This window comes from Hypomesus transpacificus, chromosome 4, assembly GCF_021917145.1.
Source record: "Hypomesus transpacificus isolate Combined female chromosome 4, fHypTra1, whole genome shotgun sequence".
In the NCBI taxonomy this organism is placed as follows: domain Eukaryota; kingdom Metazoa; phylum Chordata; class Actinopteri; order Osmeriformes; family Osmeridae; genus Hypomesus; species Hypomesus transpacificus.
The window spans coordinates 3608053-3628002 of NC_061063.1; the positions used below are offsets into that span (position 1 = coordinate 3608053).

The following is a 19950-nucleotide window of genomic DNA, read 5'->3' on the forward strand; positions in this document are numbered from 1 at the left end:
TCTGCGCCATTAGCCCTTGCATAAATATACATACATAAAATATATATATTTTTTTCATGCTAGGCTAGTTATAGCCTGGCTGAAATTGTCAGAGGATCACTATAAACCACAGAAAGGAAAAGACAACACCACATTAGTTCTTCAGTTAATTTTAACAAAACATATTTGACAAAATGATCCCATGAGGCACATATTGTAGTAAAGAAAGACTGCTTTCATATGCATAGACCCGATATTATTATACTACTGACGGCAATGCATTTATTTGGCATTTATCTAACTATTTATCTAGTGTCACAACTTAACAGGGACACTGATTCAGTTGAAATTTGAAAATAAATGAACTTGAAGTTTCAACTTAAAATGTACTTCTACATAATATACCTTTGTGCTGCATGGGGCTGCGTGATCAAGCTTTTCAAATGGCCATTATATTAGCCATGGTGGTAACTAAGAAGGAATCATCATGTGGAACGTGGGAAGCCAGTCTTAGCCCATCTCTAACAGTTCCTTTACATTCTTTATAACATATGAAATTAAAGCAGAAGAAAACATAAAAATGAATTTAGCCCTTCTTTGCTCATCATCCATCGACTAGTTCACAACCTCAGCGGTGAATTTTTTGACATGTAATGAGATATTGTGGGAAGGCCTGTGTGTCATTAAAGATGACAAACAGTGAGGGTTTCCTGGGATTGTCGGTTACACTGTCATATCTGAGGGGTATAGTTGAGTGCTCCTTCAGAGGGGCGGTTTTCATATCATGACTGCCCTTGGTGAAGTCCCCAGTCAGCACCTTGGTTACAAACACAAACTTGTGTCCATCTGCATTGGGGGGTGAGTACTGGTCCTGGACCGACAGGGCAGACTCCACAGCAAAGTAAACTCCTTGACCATACACAGTGGCTGCAGAGAGAAAACATAACAGTAATTACAGTCATGGAGGTAAAACATGATTTGAAATAATCATTGGAAATATATTTCAAGACTATAAGCACCGTAAGTAAAACATGCAATACACTGTTCATACCATTCTTTCCACAAAAGCTTCTGTTGAATCCATGAATGCATATCTCCTTCACACTCGACTCACTCGTGCCATGGAACAACGTCTGCTCGACTTCCATTTCAGTTGCACTTTGTGAAATGCTAGCTTTCTTCAGCTTGTACTGATTAAACAGCAGTCTATTCATGAGCTTCTCCACCTGGAAAATGACATTTGCATTGCAGGACATTAAATACTTTCAAATTACAAGAGGATTATAGCAGTTGCTGTTATTCATATTGAAACAAACCTGATACTGAAACAAACCTTGATAATTCTTATTTTGTTGTGGAATTCCTGTATGCTGTCATAAAACTCTTTCACAACATCCTGGAATTCATCACACTCTTCATTGACTCTGGATGTATCTGGCAGGGTAGATAGTAGACTGTAATCCTCCTCTGTTGAAAATAAGACAACACATTAGCATCTAAACATTCTGTAGCATCCAATTTCAATCTAGATTCATATAGAGAAAATATTTAAAATCAAATCTGCCACAACGCCTTTACCTGGTAATTCTGTGAATAAATCCCCAGAATTCAGCATTTTCCTTGTGATAGGTACAGATTTACCGGTGGTGACGTTGTGCTCTTCCATTTTCTCGAAGTTGATGATGTAAGGCTGATTGTTCAACACCAAGTCAATCTTCTTCTGCCTCATCTTCCAGGCATTCTCGATAAACACAGTTACGTCTGGAGCGTAAGGCTTCGTCGCCTTGGTTCCCTGGTCAAGCCACACCCACTGCACCGTCTTCAGAATGTCGGCGTCCGACGCCGAGCTGGAGATCCTCCTCATCAGCAGCTTCATGTCGGGCAGAGCCTCATTCACGTAGTCCTTGAACCCGGAGATGGTGGCAGTCGTGCCCTCAATCTGGATCTCCACAGCGTGCTTCCTCTTGATGAGCTCCAAGCATCTCATGTGGAACTCTGACAAACTCTTCAGGCTCTTGTGCTCCATTTTCTCCTCAACCTGCCTCAGGGTCACCTTCTTCCCTAGAGCGATGTCCACTCTGATGAGGTCACAGGAATAACCAGCAAACACGAAGATCTGGCCCGTGTTAGCTGCCTTGATGGTGTCCTGGAGGGACATGTGGACAGCCTTGTTCAGGTGGGACCTTTCAGCTTTGGGAGTGGTGGAAGACATGTTGGCTGTCTCCATGGAAAATTGGATGGCTAAGGAGAGCTGGGCTTCTTCATCTAAGGTGCTGTACAGATCAGTGGAACCGTGTCCATCACTGGCCACAAGTGGCCCACTAGCTGCCGCCTCTTCAACAACTAAGGGCCGTGGAGTCTCCTCCAACTCTACGTCAATGACACTATCTGAGCCCTGGTCTGATGGGCTGGGAAGCATTTCTTCTTCTGCCAAGTACAGGTCCTCTTGCTCCATGTCAGTGGTTTTGTCCACGGTCTCATCCATGGCAGAGAAGAGTTTCTTTGCATTCTCAATAAGACCTGGGATGAGTGCATTGTCATGAATAGATGTTACCTCCTGTTGTGTCACCGATGATGAGAAACAATAGGAAGAGCTTTTTACTACCTGTGTCAGGATTGTCGGAATTGTCAGTGAGGCTCAATGCTGATGTTGGGTCCTGCGTAGAACCATCCAATGAAACTCTCTGGTAGTTTTGAGGTAATGTCATCTTCCACGCCATCTCATAGATGTCCTGTCAAGAGACAATAGTAGAGATAACCACTAATAGCACATTCTTAAAATGCAGGAAATCTGTGAAAAGAGCATTGTCTTTATAGCCTGGTATCGCCAGACCAATTTGCAAATGAGTATTAGTCTGGAACCTCTTAATTAATTTTCAATATCCAAGGGACATTATCGATGATGCAATTGTATAGAACTGAATAGATACAACCAATCAGAGCCATTGAAATGAAACGCCATTTAGGTTGTTTACAAAAATGCCTCAACAGCGCTGTACAGACATCGTTTTAAACTGTTCCATATCAGATAAACAATTGTGATTGGCCCAGCACTGTTTATGAATTTGAATGGGAAGGGTGGCCACACATGTATTATATGACATGAAATACCTCATTCTCCAGAGGTTCCCAGTGCACCTTCTCCAGGCTGATGTACACCTGAAACTTGGCCTGCATCTCCCCCAAAATGCTGGTGCCTTCCTCCTGGACCAAGAACCGGGCCACACCAGGCTTGTTAACTGTGATGGTCCTGGTACACACGGAAGAGATCACTTCTCTCAGCACCTCGTCGGCCATCTGACAAGACCCCACGTTGCCATGGATCTGTCAATCAGGTTGATAAAAATGACAAAGGAATGAGTATGTGGAGAGAGAAAAGAAGTGCATCAGATCGAGGTAACGCTCGTTCACAAATACGTACTCTAAGACCACATGTGTCCTCAGCCTCCAGAGGAAATATAGAAACTTGATCCATATCAGCCAGCAGCTGATGACAATGGATCTGAATGTATTTAAGCATGCCTTGCTCCATGGATATGACAGTCTCTCTTTCGATGGGTGTGCTTAGGAACTCTACGACTTTGGCCTTTTTCTTGTTCTCCATCCCTTTCAGAGTCAAAACCTCAATCCCATTACCTTTCTCTGACACGGTGGCAGAGCAAAAGTCCAAAGATTGGAAAAATACTGAACACTCTTGGGAGTACAGCGTACTTTCATATTTTGCATCTACTGATATGCTGAACTCAGATAATAGAGATTTTAATGTGTTACACGCCTGGCTTACTAAGTTCAGCGACAGCGACGATACCACTACAACACAATCTGTTACATTGTAAATACAGGGTGTCCCCTGATTGTTAAGAGTCTGTAGTAGCTGATCCTTTATTTTCTGGTCCTGGAGAAACCGGGCCTTCTTTGGGTCAAAAGTTAAATGCGCCTGAGCAATACCGCCAAGAAACTCCAGGATGGTGTTCTTCAGCTGTGCCAGACCCAGTTTATCAGGCCCTGACATGTGCACACCATCATCTTTAACCTGCATGTTGAACCCGGGGTGGGCTTGCTGGATGTCTACCAACACCGGACTCATCTGGAGGAGGGTGAGCTTCACTGGGTCAGGGATGGGGATGTGACCGCTGAAGGAGAAGAGTTCTGATTCAGCTGGGAGTTCTTCCATGGTTATCTCTGCTCCTGCTTCTTCAGGCTCTTCAGGAGCAGTGGCCATCTCCAATGCAGTCTGGTTGGAGATAGTCTGGTCAATGGAACTCGGCACTTCGAGAGAACTGTGCTGTGACTGACTGATCCTCTCTATCTGTGTGTCCTCCATAACAGAGGGGCTACTTTCTGCTGTCATGTTTACAGTGCTCTCAGTTGATAGGTTTTCCTCTGGTTGGAGGAAGGCAAGGTAAGGCTTCACAGTCAACTTGGTGTCCTCCAGTTTGTGGGGTAGTTTCAGGACATGCTCCACAGCTGTTAAAGTAATAAGCAATAACAACAAAGAATTAGTCTTTAACAATAATATTGGACAATTATGTTTTATCATTTAACCAGCTAATACACACACATCATAACATTATAACATGCAAAGCCTTACATTCAAAACTTTCAAAAGAGACTCTGGCCACGCCGTTTGGCATTATAGTGGCCTCCTTCACCTCTCGGCCCCCGCCTCGCTTGCTCTCAAAGTAAAGCGTGAGCATGTCCTCAGTGGTGCCACTGTGTAAGTTCTCCACAAGGATGGAGTCAGTTTGCTCAATCTGTTCCAGAGTGATACTGCACTGGTCCAAAGGTTTTTGAGAAATCTTTGCACTAATACGTTGAAAATCTGCACGTGAAAATTAAGACAATTAAACATACAGCCTATTTTTATGTTGTTCATGTTTATCGAGAATTATTTTAGCTTAAGAGTTTTTCACTCGTCTACATTTTTCATACAGTTTATGTAATAAATAGACAAAATTAAACATCAAACTAACCTTTAGAAAAAGGTTGATGTAAGTGGATAAGGACCAAGTCTTTCCCGGGAAAACGTTCCAATTTGTAGTCTTCCATGTCCAACCCTATCATATTCTCAACGTAAAGCTCCACCAAGTCCATAGAAGTTGTGGGGTTAACCCCACGCAGAAGCATCCTCCCAGCATCCTTTGAGGCTGGTTTTCTCACCGTCATTTCAATGTTACGCAGAACATGGGGTCGTTTGGATAAAACCCTTGTTGCGGCTGTGGTAAAAAAAAAAACATGGACAGCTTGCTGACTGAATACAAAGGAATATATGGTTTCTGAATTCCTTATATTCCAAACATGAAACCTGAAACACCTTCATGACTAACTTGACCAACTGCCAATAAGTCAACCAGTTTTTACCTTCAACTTCCTCAAACACCAGCACAGCCCTTCTTCCCACCACTTCCAGTGAGATAAGAGTTCCTCCACCAGAGCGTCTCTTGTTGGTGAAGTACATTGAAAGCAGGTCTTCATCCACTACTTCGGGGAACCCACTCACCTCCACTGTTCTCTCCTCTTGGCTTTCAACAGACATTCTGTGAGAAATAATAATGATGTAAATAATAGAGGTGATAAAGTCCATACCAACTTACTTTCTATGATGTATAGTGTTATTAATCATGCACAATACCAGAACAATTTCGGTTTGAGCTGGTATACGACTCAGGTGTTTTTTAGTAGGCCTGTAGGCTTTAGAGACTACATCGTCCTTACAAGAAGTTAATTTGGCAAATAGGAGCTGTGAAGTCGCCAACATATGTTGCATACATTATGCTTACATCTGGTGAGTCTGGGCTTCAACAACTAAATTTGTACTTGGCTAGAAAAACCTAACCAGTTTTTCATGACAAAGAGTATTATCGAAGGAATAGAAACAGAAACTGTTAACCTCCAGACCAGGCAAGCACACCACTGCTGACACTTTTGTACAATAAAGATGAACAGAAACTCTTAGCCCGTAGAAAATGTAAATTCCAGCATGCATATAAATATCTATTTGAAAAGATATATGAACAATCGCACTTTTTGAAGCTCTTACCTGAGATATTGTGCATTTGATTAAATTATGACGCTCACGTTGTTTACAGTCGTAGCAGTCAATCCTACTTCCTGGTTATGCGGCACATGCATCAGGTGGTGGCGTACTGGTGCGTACAAACGGATAGGGCGAATATTAATGTCTTATGGAACGTGCTTTAAAAAACAAACACGTTGTTTTAAGTTACAAACAATTCCTCCGTTGAACCAATTATCAATATTATGGATCTTTGATGATGCTAAGAGCTACGCAGATGTTATGAGCAAGATCCCTTTGCATGTTTCCCCCTCTGCCCTCTTGGAGCCCGTACTACCAGGCTCAGAAACACTGTCACCAATTTGAACCTCGCCACCCGCCGAACCTAACTCTCATACACCCCCGTTTATTTATTTAGGCTACTCTAAGCTCTAGCTATGAGACCTTTTTTGTTCTGCATCGTTTATGAATTGTTACGCCAAGCACAGCATGCACTATTTTCCCGATCTCATAATATCATGATGAACAACATACAACATATTTATAATGCTATTGTATGGGTGTGTATGCCCTAGTATTGCCTTCATCGTAAAATGTCGGCCACACGAAAAAACATGGGCTGCATCATTGTATGTTAATTGTCCACTATATTTTACATGAAGTTATGGCCGTTGCTTCATAATGTGTCCGCTAGATGACGGTGTGTTCGTAATCCTGTTCAGGGACTCAATGTATAGCATCACAGTCCAAGAAAAAACTGAGAAATAATAATAATCCGAGAAGACAATGCAATCAGTCTTGTAGCAAGTCTTTATTCGAATGTTGGGTGAAGAGATTGCTTTAAAAGATATGGCTACGTAATAACAGCAAAATGAGAAAAATTAATCAACAAACGCAATTAGGCTAATTAGGCTACTTGAAATAGCTTAATTTCAAGGCACAAACACAAATGACAATATGGTAAGCAAGTACATTTGTGCAAAATACCGTTAACATCCATATTTGGAAATGAGTGACTGGATGGCAAGATCTCTTAGTATGGGAAGAAAGTCAAGTTTTGGTGAGCAGTTATAAATAATGCACTGATCCCTCAAATGGTTAGTGTAGGATACATCAAGAAAATGGCAATTCATACATGTTATTAATAGTGGTAAGAAAGTCATAAAAAATAGCATGTGGATAATAATCAAAAAATCACATTGCGTGCTGGCCTATTTAGACATAATACATTGAGCAAATTCCATGTATTTATTACTCTATAATAAACAAATTCCATGTAAAGGCACCTTGGAACAAAAAAAACCCATATCCCAAACCTCTTCTATATACTGTAAGAGTATCATGGATAAGGCACTTTTTATGACACAGATCCATATACTAATAAATTCATGGTCCTTTTGATCAAATGACCATTATTTGTACTATTATAAATTAAAAGATATGTCAGTTATGTTTAAGCAGCACTGAAAAATCAGACTTTATGTTCCTTTTCAACCCTGCCTTTTGATTTCATGTAAATCAGATTGGTAATTTCACACATTCACTGCCGCAGCTAGTGGCTCACTGAGATAATGATATGTAGAAAAGAGTGATTCACATTTCAGTGAAAGCACATTTTGGCATTTTTTTTTGCACATTCACTTGAATTCTATTATGACCCAGGGAAACAAATTCCACCATAATAGGAAGCAAAATGTAGTGAATGGATAAAAAGTGATCAAACCCATAGGTCAGAAATCTAATTAATGTTGTATGTATTGTTATGTAATGTGTAATACAAATATTCCCTATGACATTCCATGTATGTTAACCCATTGGCACTCGTTGCAGGTTGCATGCTGGTTCCCATTCTGTGGTGGTGGCAGCATGTCTGTCATCTCCCACCCAAGTTTCAGGCTTCGTATGGATGTGACAGACGCTCCCACCTGAATTAATACCACCAGCCATCTGGAGCAGCCAGGCCACATAGTCAGGTCTGGGACAAGCAGCAATGTGACATCTAGTGAGGCACCTCTGCCATCCCAATGCTTACCTGACCTGACATTGTTGCACAGAAACCACACAAATGTTAAGATTTACAAGTAATGATTCCTCTTTGTTCAGTCGGTTTCAAACCGTTACAAAGAACAAATAAAAACACTTTTGTTTTGGGTATATTAAGTTGATATGTGGTCTAGGAAGGATGTTTAACATCAGATCAATACATCCTTAGTCATAGAGTTACATATTTGGGAAAACTGTCCACAACTGTCCATTTCTTCAGAGTTGAGTTGAAGAAGTGTGAAACTGTTCTCTGTCATCATGGCGTTTCTGTGGATGAGGCGACAGCTCTGTTGTGAGGCCGGCCTTAGAGCTGCCAGTGCCTAGTCTTTAGCTCAAGACTGTTCATACTCAAACCCCCTTAAACAGTTTAATTTTGTGTTTGTCTGCCAGCAGGAGGGTGACATTGTACTCATAATCTCCGTCGTGTACCCCAGTGTGACGGAAGGCTCCTCCCAAATGATTCTCTTCCCAATAGTGGTGCCAGTTCCCAAACTGATCTGCTCCGAACCCAAACACGCTCACCTACAGCCAAAACAGAAGCAACACGTCAGCTAAACACAGTCACAACTTGGGTTGCATATTCATTGTTGCTACGGGCATAGGACCTTACCTCATCACATATGTGAAGAGCAATCATCAAACTGAGAAAACCAGTGGATGGATACCGTCCGTGGCTTTCTAGCCAGGTATCGTAGATATACTTGAAAAAGGTTGGGTTGTAAATGATCACCTGTAAAACATGGCAAGGCCCAGAACTGATATGTATATTTGGACATTTGCTAAGATTTGTTCAGTTCAGTTAAACACATTTGGACTCACCCTATACTTGTTGGCCTTGATTCTTGACATGACAGGTAAGTACGTTCTACAAGAAAAGTGAAACATCCCATTTTAGTACGCTATTAAAACAGATCATGCACACAATCCATTCAACAGACTGATTAACAGCAATCTACTGTAACCTCAATCCATTACATAGTCAAGTGCCTGTTTAACGGAGCACTTACTGTTTGATGGTGCCTGTTGTCAGTGCACTGATGATCCATTGAAGATCCAGGGTTTTGAAAGGGATCAGCACCAGACTGGTGTTGTTTTCCAGGTCAATGGCACTCTCTGGGTACATGACATGATGAGTGGTCCTGCTGCCCACATCCTCCTCAAAGCCAGAGATGGGTGCCTGGTTCATTCTGGAAGGCCACAGCAGGGAACACAATAGCCACTAGAAAACAAGCAGCCTTCACACTTCCATACTGTACACTTCGACTAGTTGCTAGGAGTAATTGGAACACCCAGATTGCTGTGCTTATCGTACAACAGTCTGTCACTGTATCTTGGAGAAGGATTCAATCTGTTTTCCCCCGCACAGTGTGTGAGTGACACAGGCAGGGAAATGACAGAGCAGGTCGTCAGTACCCCAAGGAGAGTGAATTGATTCGCATCTGCTGTTTTCCCTATCCTTTGACCTACTCCTATCACGCCACATTTCTGGATCCAAACTGTACTGACAGAATGCGGGTGTGAATTCAGCCGGTATCTTTGGAGATTTAACCATCCGAGGCTGAACGTGTGCGACAAACTTCATAGTTTGAAGTCATTGTTATAACGAACAGTTTATATTTGTGTACAAAAGAGAGCACACTAAGAGGAAAGCGAAACCACAATTTGAACAACTTAGTTTTTGCTCTGTCAAAGATCTCTTTTAAATTAATTAAAATTAAATTAATTAAATGGGATCAGCACAATCAATTTCATCCAAAGACTTTGTTTCTTTTACGCTTAATTTAATCTCAGTTGGTCTGATATTAAAGCAAACATGTTTGAGAAATACAAATGTTTAAATGAGTTCTGATGTGAGGTGTATACTGTCACCTTTTCTGGCTTTATCCAACTTCAGTAAGTTATTTTCTATGGCTTATCCCATTATATAAGGATAAGAATTTGATTGATGTTCAATTTATCATAGTGGGGGTGAATGATGTAAGCACCCTGGACATGTCATTATGTCTGAATAGAAGATACTACTGCAGCCTTGGCACCTGCAATACAGCTCTTATAGAATGAGATTAAATTGGGTCTTTCACTTTGAAAACGGAGATACGAGTGATGGGAATCCTGGTAAATATTCATTTTCATTATGTCAAACTGGATTGGGGGCACGGTTTCACATTGCGTGTGCTCTTGGCAGCGAGCTGTGCCAAAGTCTTTTTCATTTAACAGGGTTTTGCTATTGCCAAGATGACTTGAGGGTTTTCATTATTTATTTCAGCAGCGTTCCAATAGAAAATTAATGTACGTGTCATGTAATGTTGTAGTACATGATATGAACTGAACATATATGCCATGGCATTGATTTTCAGATTCTGCTCATAGAAAACCAAATGGTTTTGTCCTTGTCTCCAGGACACAGAAATTGTGTGATATGAAGCTGTCAATGCAACAGGACCATATGTGCAGTATTTATAAAATAATACCCACAAAATAAATAATATATTAGCTGGGGATTCAACACAGGAAACTGCATTTGAGTCAAGACATTTTAAACAGGTGAAATCAAAAGTAAACAAGCCACCTGATGATGATGTTGTTGGAATCAATGAGGCCACCATATTGAGCTCCTTTCAGATTCCCTGAGTTCCCCACCACAGCGCAGGTTCTACAGCGTTCTGGGTTGGCGTCCATGTAGAGCTGCTCATCAGGGATGACTTGGAACAACTTTTCCACCACTTGGCTGTAGTTTGCTGGCTGCCTCTCTGACTGGAGCCACTGGTGACACAGTAGTGTGAAGTTCTCAGATTAAAGCCTGACTCCGGGGCTACTGTAAGTAAAAGTGATTTAACAAGGGCAGTGCAAGACACAGAGCACATTTCTCAAACAACCTCCGGGGAGGTTATCTACCATGTAATTTTTCTTGGTCTTTCCCCCATCACCTGGCAGCCTTTTGATTTATAAAAAGAATAGCAGCAGGGGAAACTCAGAGTATATTATGTGGTGGTGAGTAGAGAGAGATCTGTTGCTCTTGCACACACACACACACACATTAAGAATGCACACTGAATGTATTGTATATGTGCAGTATCTTGTATTGTACTGTTCCAAACGTAAACCATTGCTGACTGACTATTGCTGACTATTGTGCAGTATACTGTACAATATTGTATATTGCTGGATAAGACTAACACGTGACCTATTATAGATAGGTAACCTATTTATCTTGACTGGAATGGATGCGTAACCAAACAGGACTTAAGGGACATCAAGTAGTGGTGGGTCTTTCTCCACAGCCCTTTCTCATCACTTATCCTGGGGTCACGCCCAACCTAATCCATCAGACTACACAGCTGAGGCGGAACCTTCCTGGATTAGACGTGTTTCTCATCCCCTTGTGAGAAAGGTCTTTATAAATGAGCAGAGACGTGAGCCAACCTTTCAGTAATTGTTCTACTTTCACCTTTAATTGGACATGGTGTGAGGTGAATGGGATAACCGCCACATCGTTGGATTTCTATTGTTGACATGACAGGTGAACGTGTGACACGTTGTTGATGCCGATCTGCCGTTTTGCTGATCTGCAAAACATCCTTGGATTTTTGCACCTATCAATGTATCTTTTGACTTAGCGAGATTGAATGCCGTTTGGGACTGCCTAGGTAATAGCTGAGGAATCAATTTTCATTTACAAGACAGTGTTCCGAACAGTTTTATACAAAGAGTAGATTAGAGTTTGATTTTTGAATTTAAACAAGCCACAACAAGCCAAAACAAGTGTCACAGTTGATTTGATTCTCTAAAGGTTGTAATTACACAGCTCATTCTTTATCATACTCTACCTGACCTTGGTTTAATTAAGTAAATAGCAAATGCCATGTTGGTCCAATAAACCACCCTGGATTGTGCTTGCGATGAAAGGTTGGGGGGAAAAAGCTATATCTTAACACTAGAGTGTTTGACTGCAAAAGGTTGCTGGTTCAAATTGCCTAGTACTTTGCTATGGATAAAATTGCCTGCTAAATGAACGCATTATTGTAAACAAACAAGGCATAACCTTTACAAGCACTACTATGCCATCATGGAAATGTACTGTGAGCAGAGTCTTACAGTACCTGCCACCACCTGAAGGTCTCTTCTGAGAGGACACTGTTCCTGGTTGTCATGAACGGGTGGACAGACTGGTTGAAGCGCTCCGTGAACCACGGGTCGTCATCTGGCTCTGTCATACAATGGTGACAGGAACAAAAGCCCTTGGAAAAAAGGCTGTCTGACCAGCGAGAAGCATATTTGTAGAAGTACAGGGATGGGTCAGGGAAAGTGTAACTGAACAGGAACGTTGAAAAGGTGATGATGCAAAACAACAGAGTAAAAGCTCTGATTTTCCTCATTTTGAATAGAGACATGCTAGGATGCCAAGGACCAAAAGAACCTCATTGACAATTCAGAATTCCAAGTGGGGTAGGCCTATGAAAAATTAATTCCCAGGAGACTGCATGCTGAAAGGGATTTAAATATTCCAACAGAAAAACGGATGCTTGTTTACACCAAACATAAATGTCCTTGTCATGATTGCAGAGTAAAAATGTTTTCAAAGTATTAGCACCTTCCTGAAAAACCATGTCATCCTGTGCATACCAGTTTGTTCAGATAAAACTGTCCTTGGTGCAAATCCGACTGAGGAATCCTTGTGGATGTAGTTCCTTGGCTAATCCAGAGACAGGTCATTCCACTGTGGCGACAACTCAAGATGGCTTTGTCAACTTGATGGCAGCGGGGAAAAGAGCTTAAATCACTCTCCCACTGTTAACTTTGCAGGGTTAATGACCGGTAGTCCATCCATTCTCCACATAAACATCCACCTAAAAGCAAACACGACAGATGTTTAGAGAACAGACTGGGGGTATGGTAAAACGGTATACATCTCTTTGATTAGCTTTGAATATAAGTGTTTTCAGAGTGTAGTTTTCTAGATTTCTCATAAAAACAGGAAAACCTTCAAAGGCAAAACTTGCCTTTGAGAAGTGTCTGTATTTGATCTTGGTGCTCAGACAACTGCAATGACAGTTTCACATAATGTCTACATTTATCCAAGGCCATGTCAACATTCAAGAGGGAGACTCTTTAGTTGTCAAACTCCAGCATGACAAATTAGTGTGAGCACAAAAACAGATGTCCCCTTTGCTCTTTCCAATTTCAGAGCTCACTTGGTTTTGTGCAAATCTCTGATACCAAGAGACAAATACTGCAGGTCTTTCTTTATTAAGAATCGACCAGTACATTGTGATCTGCCCTCAAGAGAAACTTACAGGACTGGAGTGATGGCTGAGTGAAAGGAGACTGCTCAAGGTTTGTCTGCAAAAAAACATCTAATTTTCACCATCCTTTGAGCATGTCAAGAAAAAAGGTAAAGCACTAATGACACATTGCATTCCCTTTTACTGAAGCGTTAATGGGCATATTGGTTCACATTCTCCCAAATAAATGGCATCTTGCATATCAACTACATGCTAATTAGGAACATGTGGTTGGTTGTCATCCCGGCCAGGAAGTTTGACAACGATGTAGGAGGTAGGGTTAATGGATATTTAAAAGATTGAGGGGTCGTTAACTCAACTCTGAGAGCCTCATTTAAAAAAGGTTCCAGGTAGATGACAGAATGAACAGAAATGTTCTGGAACAGATGGTGCCCTCCCCGTGTTTGACAACACATGGACAATCATCTTGTTCTCTGACCTTGGCCTGCTGAAAGTTAGCAGCTTTGCATTGAAGTTACTTAAGCTAAGACAGCAAAGACGTCAGAGAGTGAAAAAAAGATAGAAAGTGAGAAAAAAGAGAAAGAGATAATGTGTGTGTGTGTGTGTAAACGAGAAAAAAAGAGAAGAGAGTGGTCTGTGAAGTTTTCATTTTCTTGCTTTCTAATCTCTAGCTTAGAAAAGTCATCAACTTTCAGGATGGAGTAACAGAATACAGCTCTAGTTGTCAGAAAAGTTTTTTCTTTTTTTTCTTCTTTTTTTGTTAGCCTTGCTTTTTTCTTACTGTGAGCAATTTCAGCCCCCAAACTTCAACAGCACTGAATTGTGACAATCTTTTTCATTTCCTTCTCTGAGGTCTGACAGTGTTTTTGCTATGGCGTACAGTACACTGAAGACAGACTTTTCCCCCAAAACACCCCAAATGATGACCACAGTCATTGAAAAAGATGGGAAGGTAGCGTCTCCGTTTCTGGATGTTTAAACGTCTGTGATATTAGGTGGAAATGTCTGCTCACTAAGCATGGAGAGTGATATTGTTCAAATGAAACTCCACCAGTCATTTGATGACTTTGATCAGGCGATTTTACATGCAGTCGAAATCCTCACTGCTTTTGCTTTGATAGCAAATTCTGGCAGGAGGAAAGAATGCAAAGCAGTTCCACAGTGTTGACGGGTTTTTTTCATGCATGTTATACATCTACCAAGGACTGGATGTTGCTATCCCATTAATCATGTGGAGGAAAAGTATGGGATGCCTCTCATTTTAGCGAGGAGAATTAAATGAAAACCTCCAGCAGTGGAGGAGGAATGTTGGTACTAGGACGCCACATTCCAGCTCTGCATGTGTACAGTATGCAGACATGGGACAGATAGCTGGACAAGAGGCTGAGAGAGTGGCCATATACTAAGTAAAGACACATATTTTGATTTGGGCAACTTGTGAGCTCTGTCCGTCAGCACTGGTTTACTTTTGGAACTAAGACATTCAAACGCCCTTCCTATGAATCCTGTATTTTTCTTGGGAGAGGTCCATTCATTTTAAGGTAAACAACACTCAAAACAATTGTGTTCAGTTTGTGCTTTTACAGACGTAATGTGCATGGATGTGAAAAACTAGCAAGAAAAGAAATAGCTAATGTTCCTCTCTCTACTCTTCTTTTCTGAATGTGTTTAAAACCAACCTGAACATGTGAAAGAGATACCTGGGCCCTGTCTGAAAGAATATAAAGCTTTGTTGACTCAGCTGAGGCCTCCTTTAGCTTCCTGTCCATCAACCAAACACAGTATTCTATACACCAAAGGCCCCAAACCGTCATCTGGTCCTCTCTTAAATGCTCTTTGTATTGCATTTTCCCCACAATCTGGAAAAGTCCCTTTTCGGCTACAATCAATATTTAACTATGAATTTAAATTGGAAGTAGCCCAGTGCTGTGGGCAAAAAGAGCCTTGACAATTTCAGGAGATCAACAATAGAGATGACAAACTATAAAAAATACATAACAAAAAAGAAGAGAGTAGGAGAATTGCAGGAGACAATGTTTTGCATTAAATTCTAGCCTTGCCTTGGTTCTGCTCTTGATCTCGTCTAACTGCAGAAAGGCTATTAGCCTTTACAAAAACACTCTCTACCTCCCACCTCAACCTTCATTAAAATGGTGTACTCTCTCTCTCTATATATAGAGAGAGTATACATAACCCTTCCTTTATGAAAAGTAAACTCTTAATTGCCAGGAATGCTTGTGTGTTACAAGTGTGGTCTGATGAAAAAACTAAAAACACAACCGAACCTTTTATGATCATCAAAACCACAATGAAAACAGCACCATCATCTACAACACAGAGACATTGAAGTTTCCCAGTTCCTTAAAACCCCTATGATATAAAGTAGCAGCATGTCTTGATATATTAAATAAGACATACCTGTATTCATATCTATACATTGTGACTCAACATAGTAAAACAATATGACACAGGATATTTATGTTAAACTCCATTGAGTTCATTCACGGCAACACATCCCATTGTTGTGATTACAGAACAATAGGGTAAGGCACAACATTTTGAATGCTGTTCCAAACCACAAAGTTTAAAGACACACAATGCTTCTTGTAGACATTTGGTTTGAGAGCTGACAACAAGTCGATTGTTGTAGTTAACAATACAAAGAGAAATGTAGGCAAACAAGGCCACGTGTTCTTAAAAACGGTTTTGGTACACACACAAAAAGAACAATGACAGATCTACAAAAAGAGGGATTGGGTAGCATTGGATGTGTTAATCTTTTTCTTGAATTCTTCACACATTATAATAATTGTGATATGTACAATGATAGCAATACAGACAAAATGATTTTCTAGTGCAAACTATTAGTTAGCAATGCAGCTAACTGACACCTTATGTGTGGATTGCAGAGAAGCACATAGGGTGAGAAGTTTGTCTAAAAATGGACAGGATAAGCACTTGTATATATTTAGATTTTCCTGTGCCATCTTCACACTTCTGGTTCAGCTACAGTGTGAATCACTGTCCTCTTCCAATGCTGCCATTTTGAGAGTTGGCAGACGTAGCATGGTTCAATTCTATTCACAGGAGCTGCCTCCTTTTACTACCATGGCCTTCAGCTCTGCCGACCACACCTGGAGTGCTAAAGGCAGGGACAGGTGGTGCACAGCTTTGACTGCCAATTAGAGTAGTGCCCATATGATAGATTCCAAAGAGCACTTCTAATTAACAATGGACCTCTGCGGCATGGCAATTAGCCTCTTCTGAAATCAACCAGCAGAAATCAAGACAAGGGCTAAGCCCACTGAAATAGGGTTCTCCATCGAATGAACGCCACTGTCTATACGGGGAAGGCAAAGACAATTTGACAGTTTAATAACAATGACTGCAGAAGAAAAGTGCATTTTCTCAACCTGACAATTCTAGATTTTACCTCTGTAGTGCGGGGTATTGGAAAGGTTTGTGTTGGGTACAGTATCTGCAGATTTAAAGTGAGTCATTCTACAGTGGGGGGAATTAAGGCATTTCATTTAATCTAAGGGTCTGGGGATGGGTGACCCTGTCAATATGACTAAATGGGAACAAAAGGTTCACAAGGAAGCTTTATATAAGCTGTGACACAACCCTGGTGGCACACAGGGGAACAATTTCTGGAGAATGACTCAGGCAGACAACGAAATGGTGAAGGACAGCACATCTGTCCATCAAAACGGAAAAAAAAAGTTATTTTATACAGCCATCTACGAAATGTGAGGTCCATATGAACTTAGAGGCGCCATCAGAAGGGTAAAACATCTGCTGCTACAGTTTAACATAATGCATCGGTCCCATCTGAACCAGACCAGCTGTAGACACATAGATTTACACATTATCTAAAGGCAACTGGCTGCAAGCATTGTCAAATGGATCTGCTTTCACAGAAAGTATGGATCTGCTTTCTCAGAAAGTATGGATATGCTTTTACAGACAAAGTGTGACAACACATAAACCCACAGGCCTAATTGTGAAATGCAATACACATATTGCATTTGGTAAACGCAGCAATCAATTGATGTGAAGTTGAAAGCAAAACAGTTATTTTGAGCTCTCAAATAAAGACAGCCTGATGCAATGACACAACACCAAACTTTGAGAATCCTGCACATTTACATGTATTTATTGTGGGGGAAAAACCACCATGAAATACAAAATCTGTGCACATGGGCACATCTAAAGAGTGGTGCTGAGGTGTTTTTGGAGAGCAGCCAGGACTCTAAGTGGAAACAGAGGGCAAATCAAAGGCCCAGGGAGGATTCCAAAGTGAACACTGTGGAGGAAAAATAGAGTCTGTGACCACTTAAAGTGCTCTGAATGGAGACTCGAATTACTGGTGAAATATACCTTACACTAACTGGAGCCTACTTCCGATATGCTGCTGTGCAGACCACAGCTGTGGGGGTTGGGGTGTTCAGAGAACTAGGATCAGTCTTTTTCCATGGCCGTGCTATGCTTGTTGCTTAGACCAGCCAGTATAATCATGCTGGAACCGTCTTGGTCTCCCAGGCCCTGTGGTGAGGAATGATGTCTCCACTGTCTAGGAGCTGGAACACACGAGAGGACCTCACTGATTACCAGGGCTGGTACAGTCAACCATGTCTCATCAACTGACCTGAGCAAAATATCAGTTGGGAACATGACAGATCATGAAAAAAAAAGAAGCTTAGCTTTGTACAGTCGGTTCACCTACTTTAGACAAATGCATGTATTGTAAGTCGCTTGGGATAAAAGCTTCAGCTGAATGACCTACATGTAAATGTTAAATGCTTTGAAATGATTAGAGAAAATATATTACAACAACTAATCCAATATTATATACAATGGTACACAATATTTCCATCCAGCCAACTGAATGGGACTGGTGGTGAAGGTTGTGTGATGTACAAAAAGCCTCATTAGACAACCCTGGCCTAGCAGGCTGCAAGCCGACCTCTCCTTAATGGAAAGACCTACATCAAGGAAATCGGATAGATTTTTTTGATACCCAGCTGACAGAAGGCTTACAATAGGTTCACTCAACAAACTTGTATTGAGGTAAGATGGAAGGACTATGGGTTCGCTTTATGCTGACAGGACCTCAAATCAATCAGTATTGTAATGTCCTGCAGCAATTTATTCTGGTAACAGGTAATAAAAACCTTTATGAATGGACCACCATGCATACACTGCATCCCCTGCATCCATATAGACACAGACACAGTATTTCCCAAGGTCACAGCACATGATGTGCAAGTAATTTGTTGAGGTAGCAACACATATACCTTCATCACCTTACATATCTGTAATGGTCACAGGAACGTTTTAGTGTAAAAAGAGCCCCAATTATTCACATACAGCATAATTAGCATAGGCCATGTCAATTACCCCTGGCGGATATGCAAAATGAGAAATAATCTACACATTTCCACAACCTATAAACAAGACTCTACAGAAGACAATAAGATCTTTAAAAAAAAGCACGTGTGTAGTTGTGTGGTCAACACGTCCAAATGATTAATTTATGCTCCATATAGGCGTCCCTAATGACCGATTTAGAAGAAGCAGGTATTACAGTGCAGTGTCAAATTAATAGAGGTTTGTCAGATGCAGCTTTTGAAACGTGGTGTAACCTACTATCTATGGTACAATGGTTAAAAACATGAACTCAGGTTAAAAGGGTCCGGCAGATAGAGTAAAGAACTTCAAGTTGAGAAAGACACCGTGGTGCACGTTGTGTTTACATGCAGTGCTGATTACTGAAAACTGTTTCACAAAAGATTAAATAGACATACAGTCTAAATTTGTAGCCTATGCGATTAAATTTTTCCTTTAATATTAAAAACTTGACGACAGGATACAATAAACTTGGGCTTTTGAAGATAACGTTTTGAATTGAATGTTTCATGTACCATGTTTTATGCACCATTGATTCATAACGGTACAGCCAAGTTGTAGCTGACACTGTTGTTGCTTAACATTGACTTCTAGCTCAGTATAGCTACCTTACAGTATCAGTTAATTTATTGCATTCAATTGCACAAAGAAGAAAATGTCAGCTTTACGAAATTATTTATTTTTGCGTTTCAATACTTACTTTGAAGTCCGAACACTCAATCATGATAGGGAATTCCGTTATTCCGTTTTCGGTCCGGAACATGAGCTCCAAAGAAAGAATGAAATGACTATTTTCTGACTGACGGACTGAAGGTTACATTATAAAAGCATATTTAAATTCGAACACATCATTGTGGATCAAAATATTATATCATAAAGCGGCTTTTATGTGAGCTATTTAAAAGTATCTATTGACGCATATGTTTCTGTCCAGTGCACAGCCCGCCTACTGGCAATAATGAGCCTTAATACCCTGCCGCGGACATGTGGATAGAAGACACCACAAGTGCAACGCCCCTTTCTACTAAAAGTACTGTAGCTTGTCTTGGAAGAGGAACATGGGGAATGCGTGATATGCTCTCGTATCACTTAGATGCAGGTCAGTTTATATTGATGACATCTTCACTTAAATTTTAAACGAAAGCTCAGTCGACCGTGTACATGAGCCCACTTCTATTACAAATACAGTATTTCATTCTTTCATGTCTTGCCTAATTAGTCAATTTAATGTTCTCCTTTATTTTCTGATTGCTATAATCA

The 19950-nt window shown here is 40.8% G+C and overlaps 2 protein-coding genes across 2 annotated transcripts; both read right to left on the reverse strand.

The window, feature by feature from the left end:
- Positions 1-133: 133 nt before the first annotated feature.
- parp10 (poly(ADP-ribose) polymerase family member 10) lies at positions 134-6124 on the reverse strand. The gene is made up of 11 exons (XM_047019630.1): positions 6020-6124; positions 5341-5516; positions 4953-5195; positions 4571-4801; positions 3401-4446; positions 3091-3303; positions 2585-2711; positions 1558-2499; positions 1313-1446; positions 1031-1205; positions 134-906 (listed from the first exon to the last, which is right to left on the reverse strand). Exons 2-11 carry the CDS (start codon positions 5513-5515, stop codon positions 608-610), a joined length of 3585 nt encoding a protein of 1194 aa, XP_046875586.1. The 5' UTR covers position 5516; positions 6020-6124; the 3' UTR covers positions 134-607.
- A 663-nt stretch (positions 6125-6787) lies between these two features.
- On the reverse strand, positions 6788-19638 carry LOC124467544 (CMP-N-acetylneuraminate-beta-galactosamide-alpha-2,3-sialyltransferase 1-like). The gene is made up of 7 exons (XM_047019851.1): positions 19391-19638; positions 12139-12885; positions 10608-10801; positions 9046-9225; positions 8858-8903; positions 8649-8768; positions 6788-8560 (listed from the first exon to the last, which is right to left on the reverse strand). The coding sequence occupies exons 2-7, from the start codon at positions 12427-12429 to the stop codon at positions 8387-8389; spliced, it is 1005 nt and encodes a 334-aa protein (XP_046875807.1). The 5' UTR covers positions 12430-12885; positions 19391-19638; the 3' UTR covers positions 6788-8386.
- Between the last annotated feature and the right edge of the window lie 312 nt (positions 19639-19950).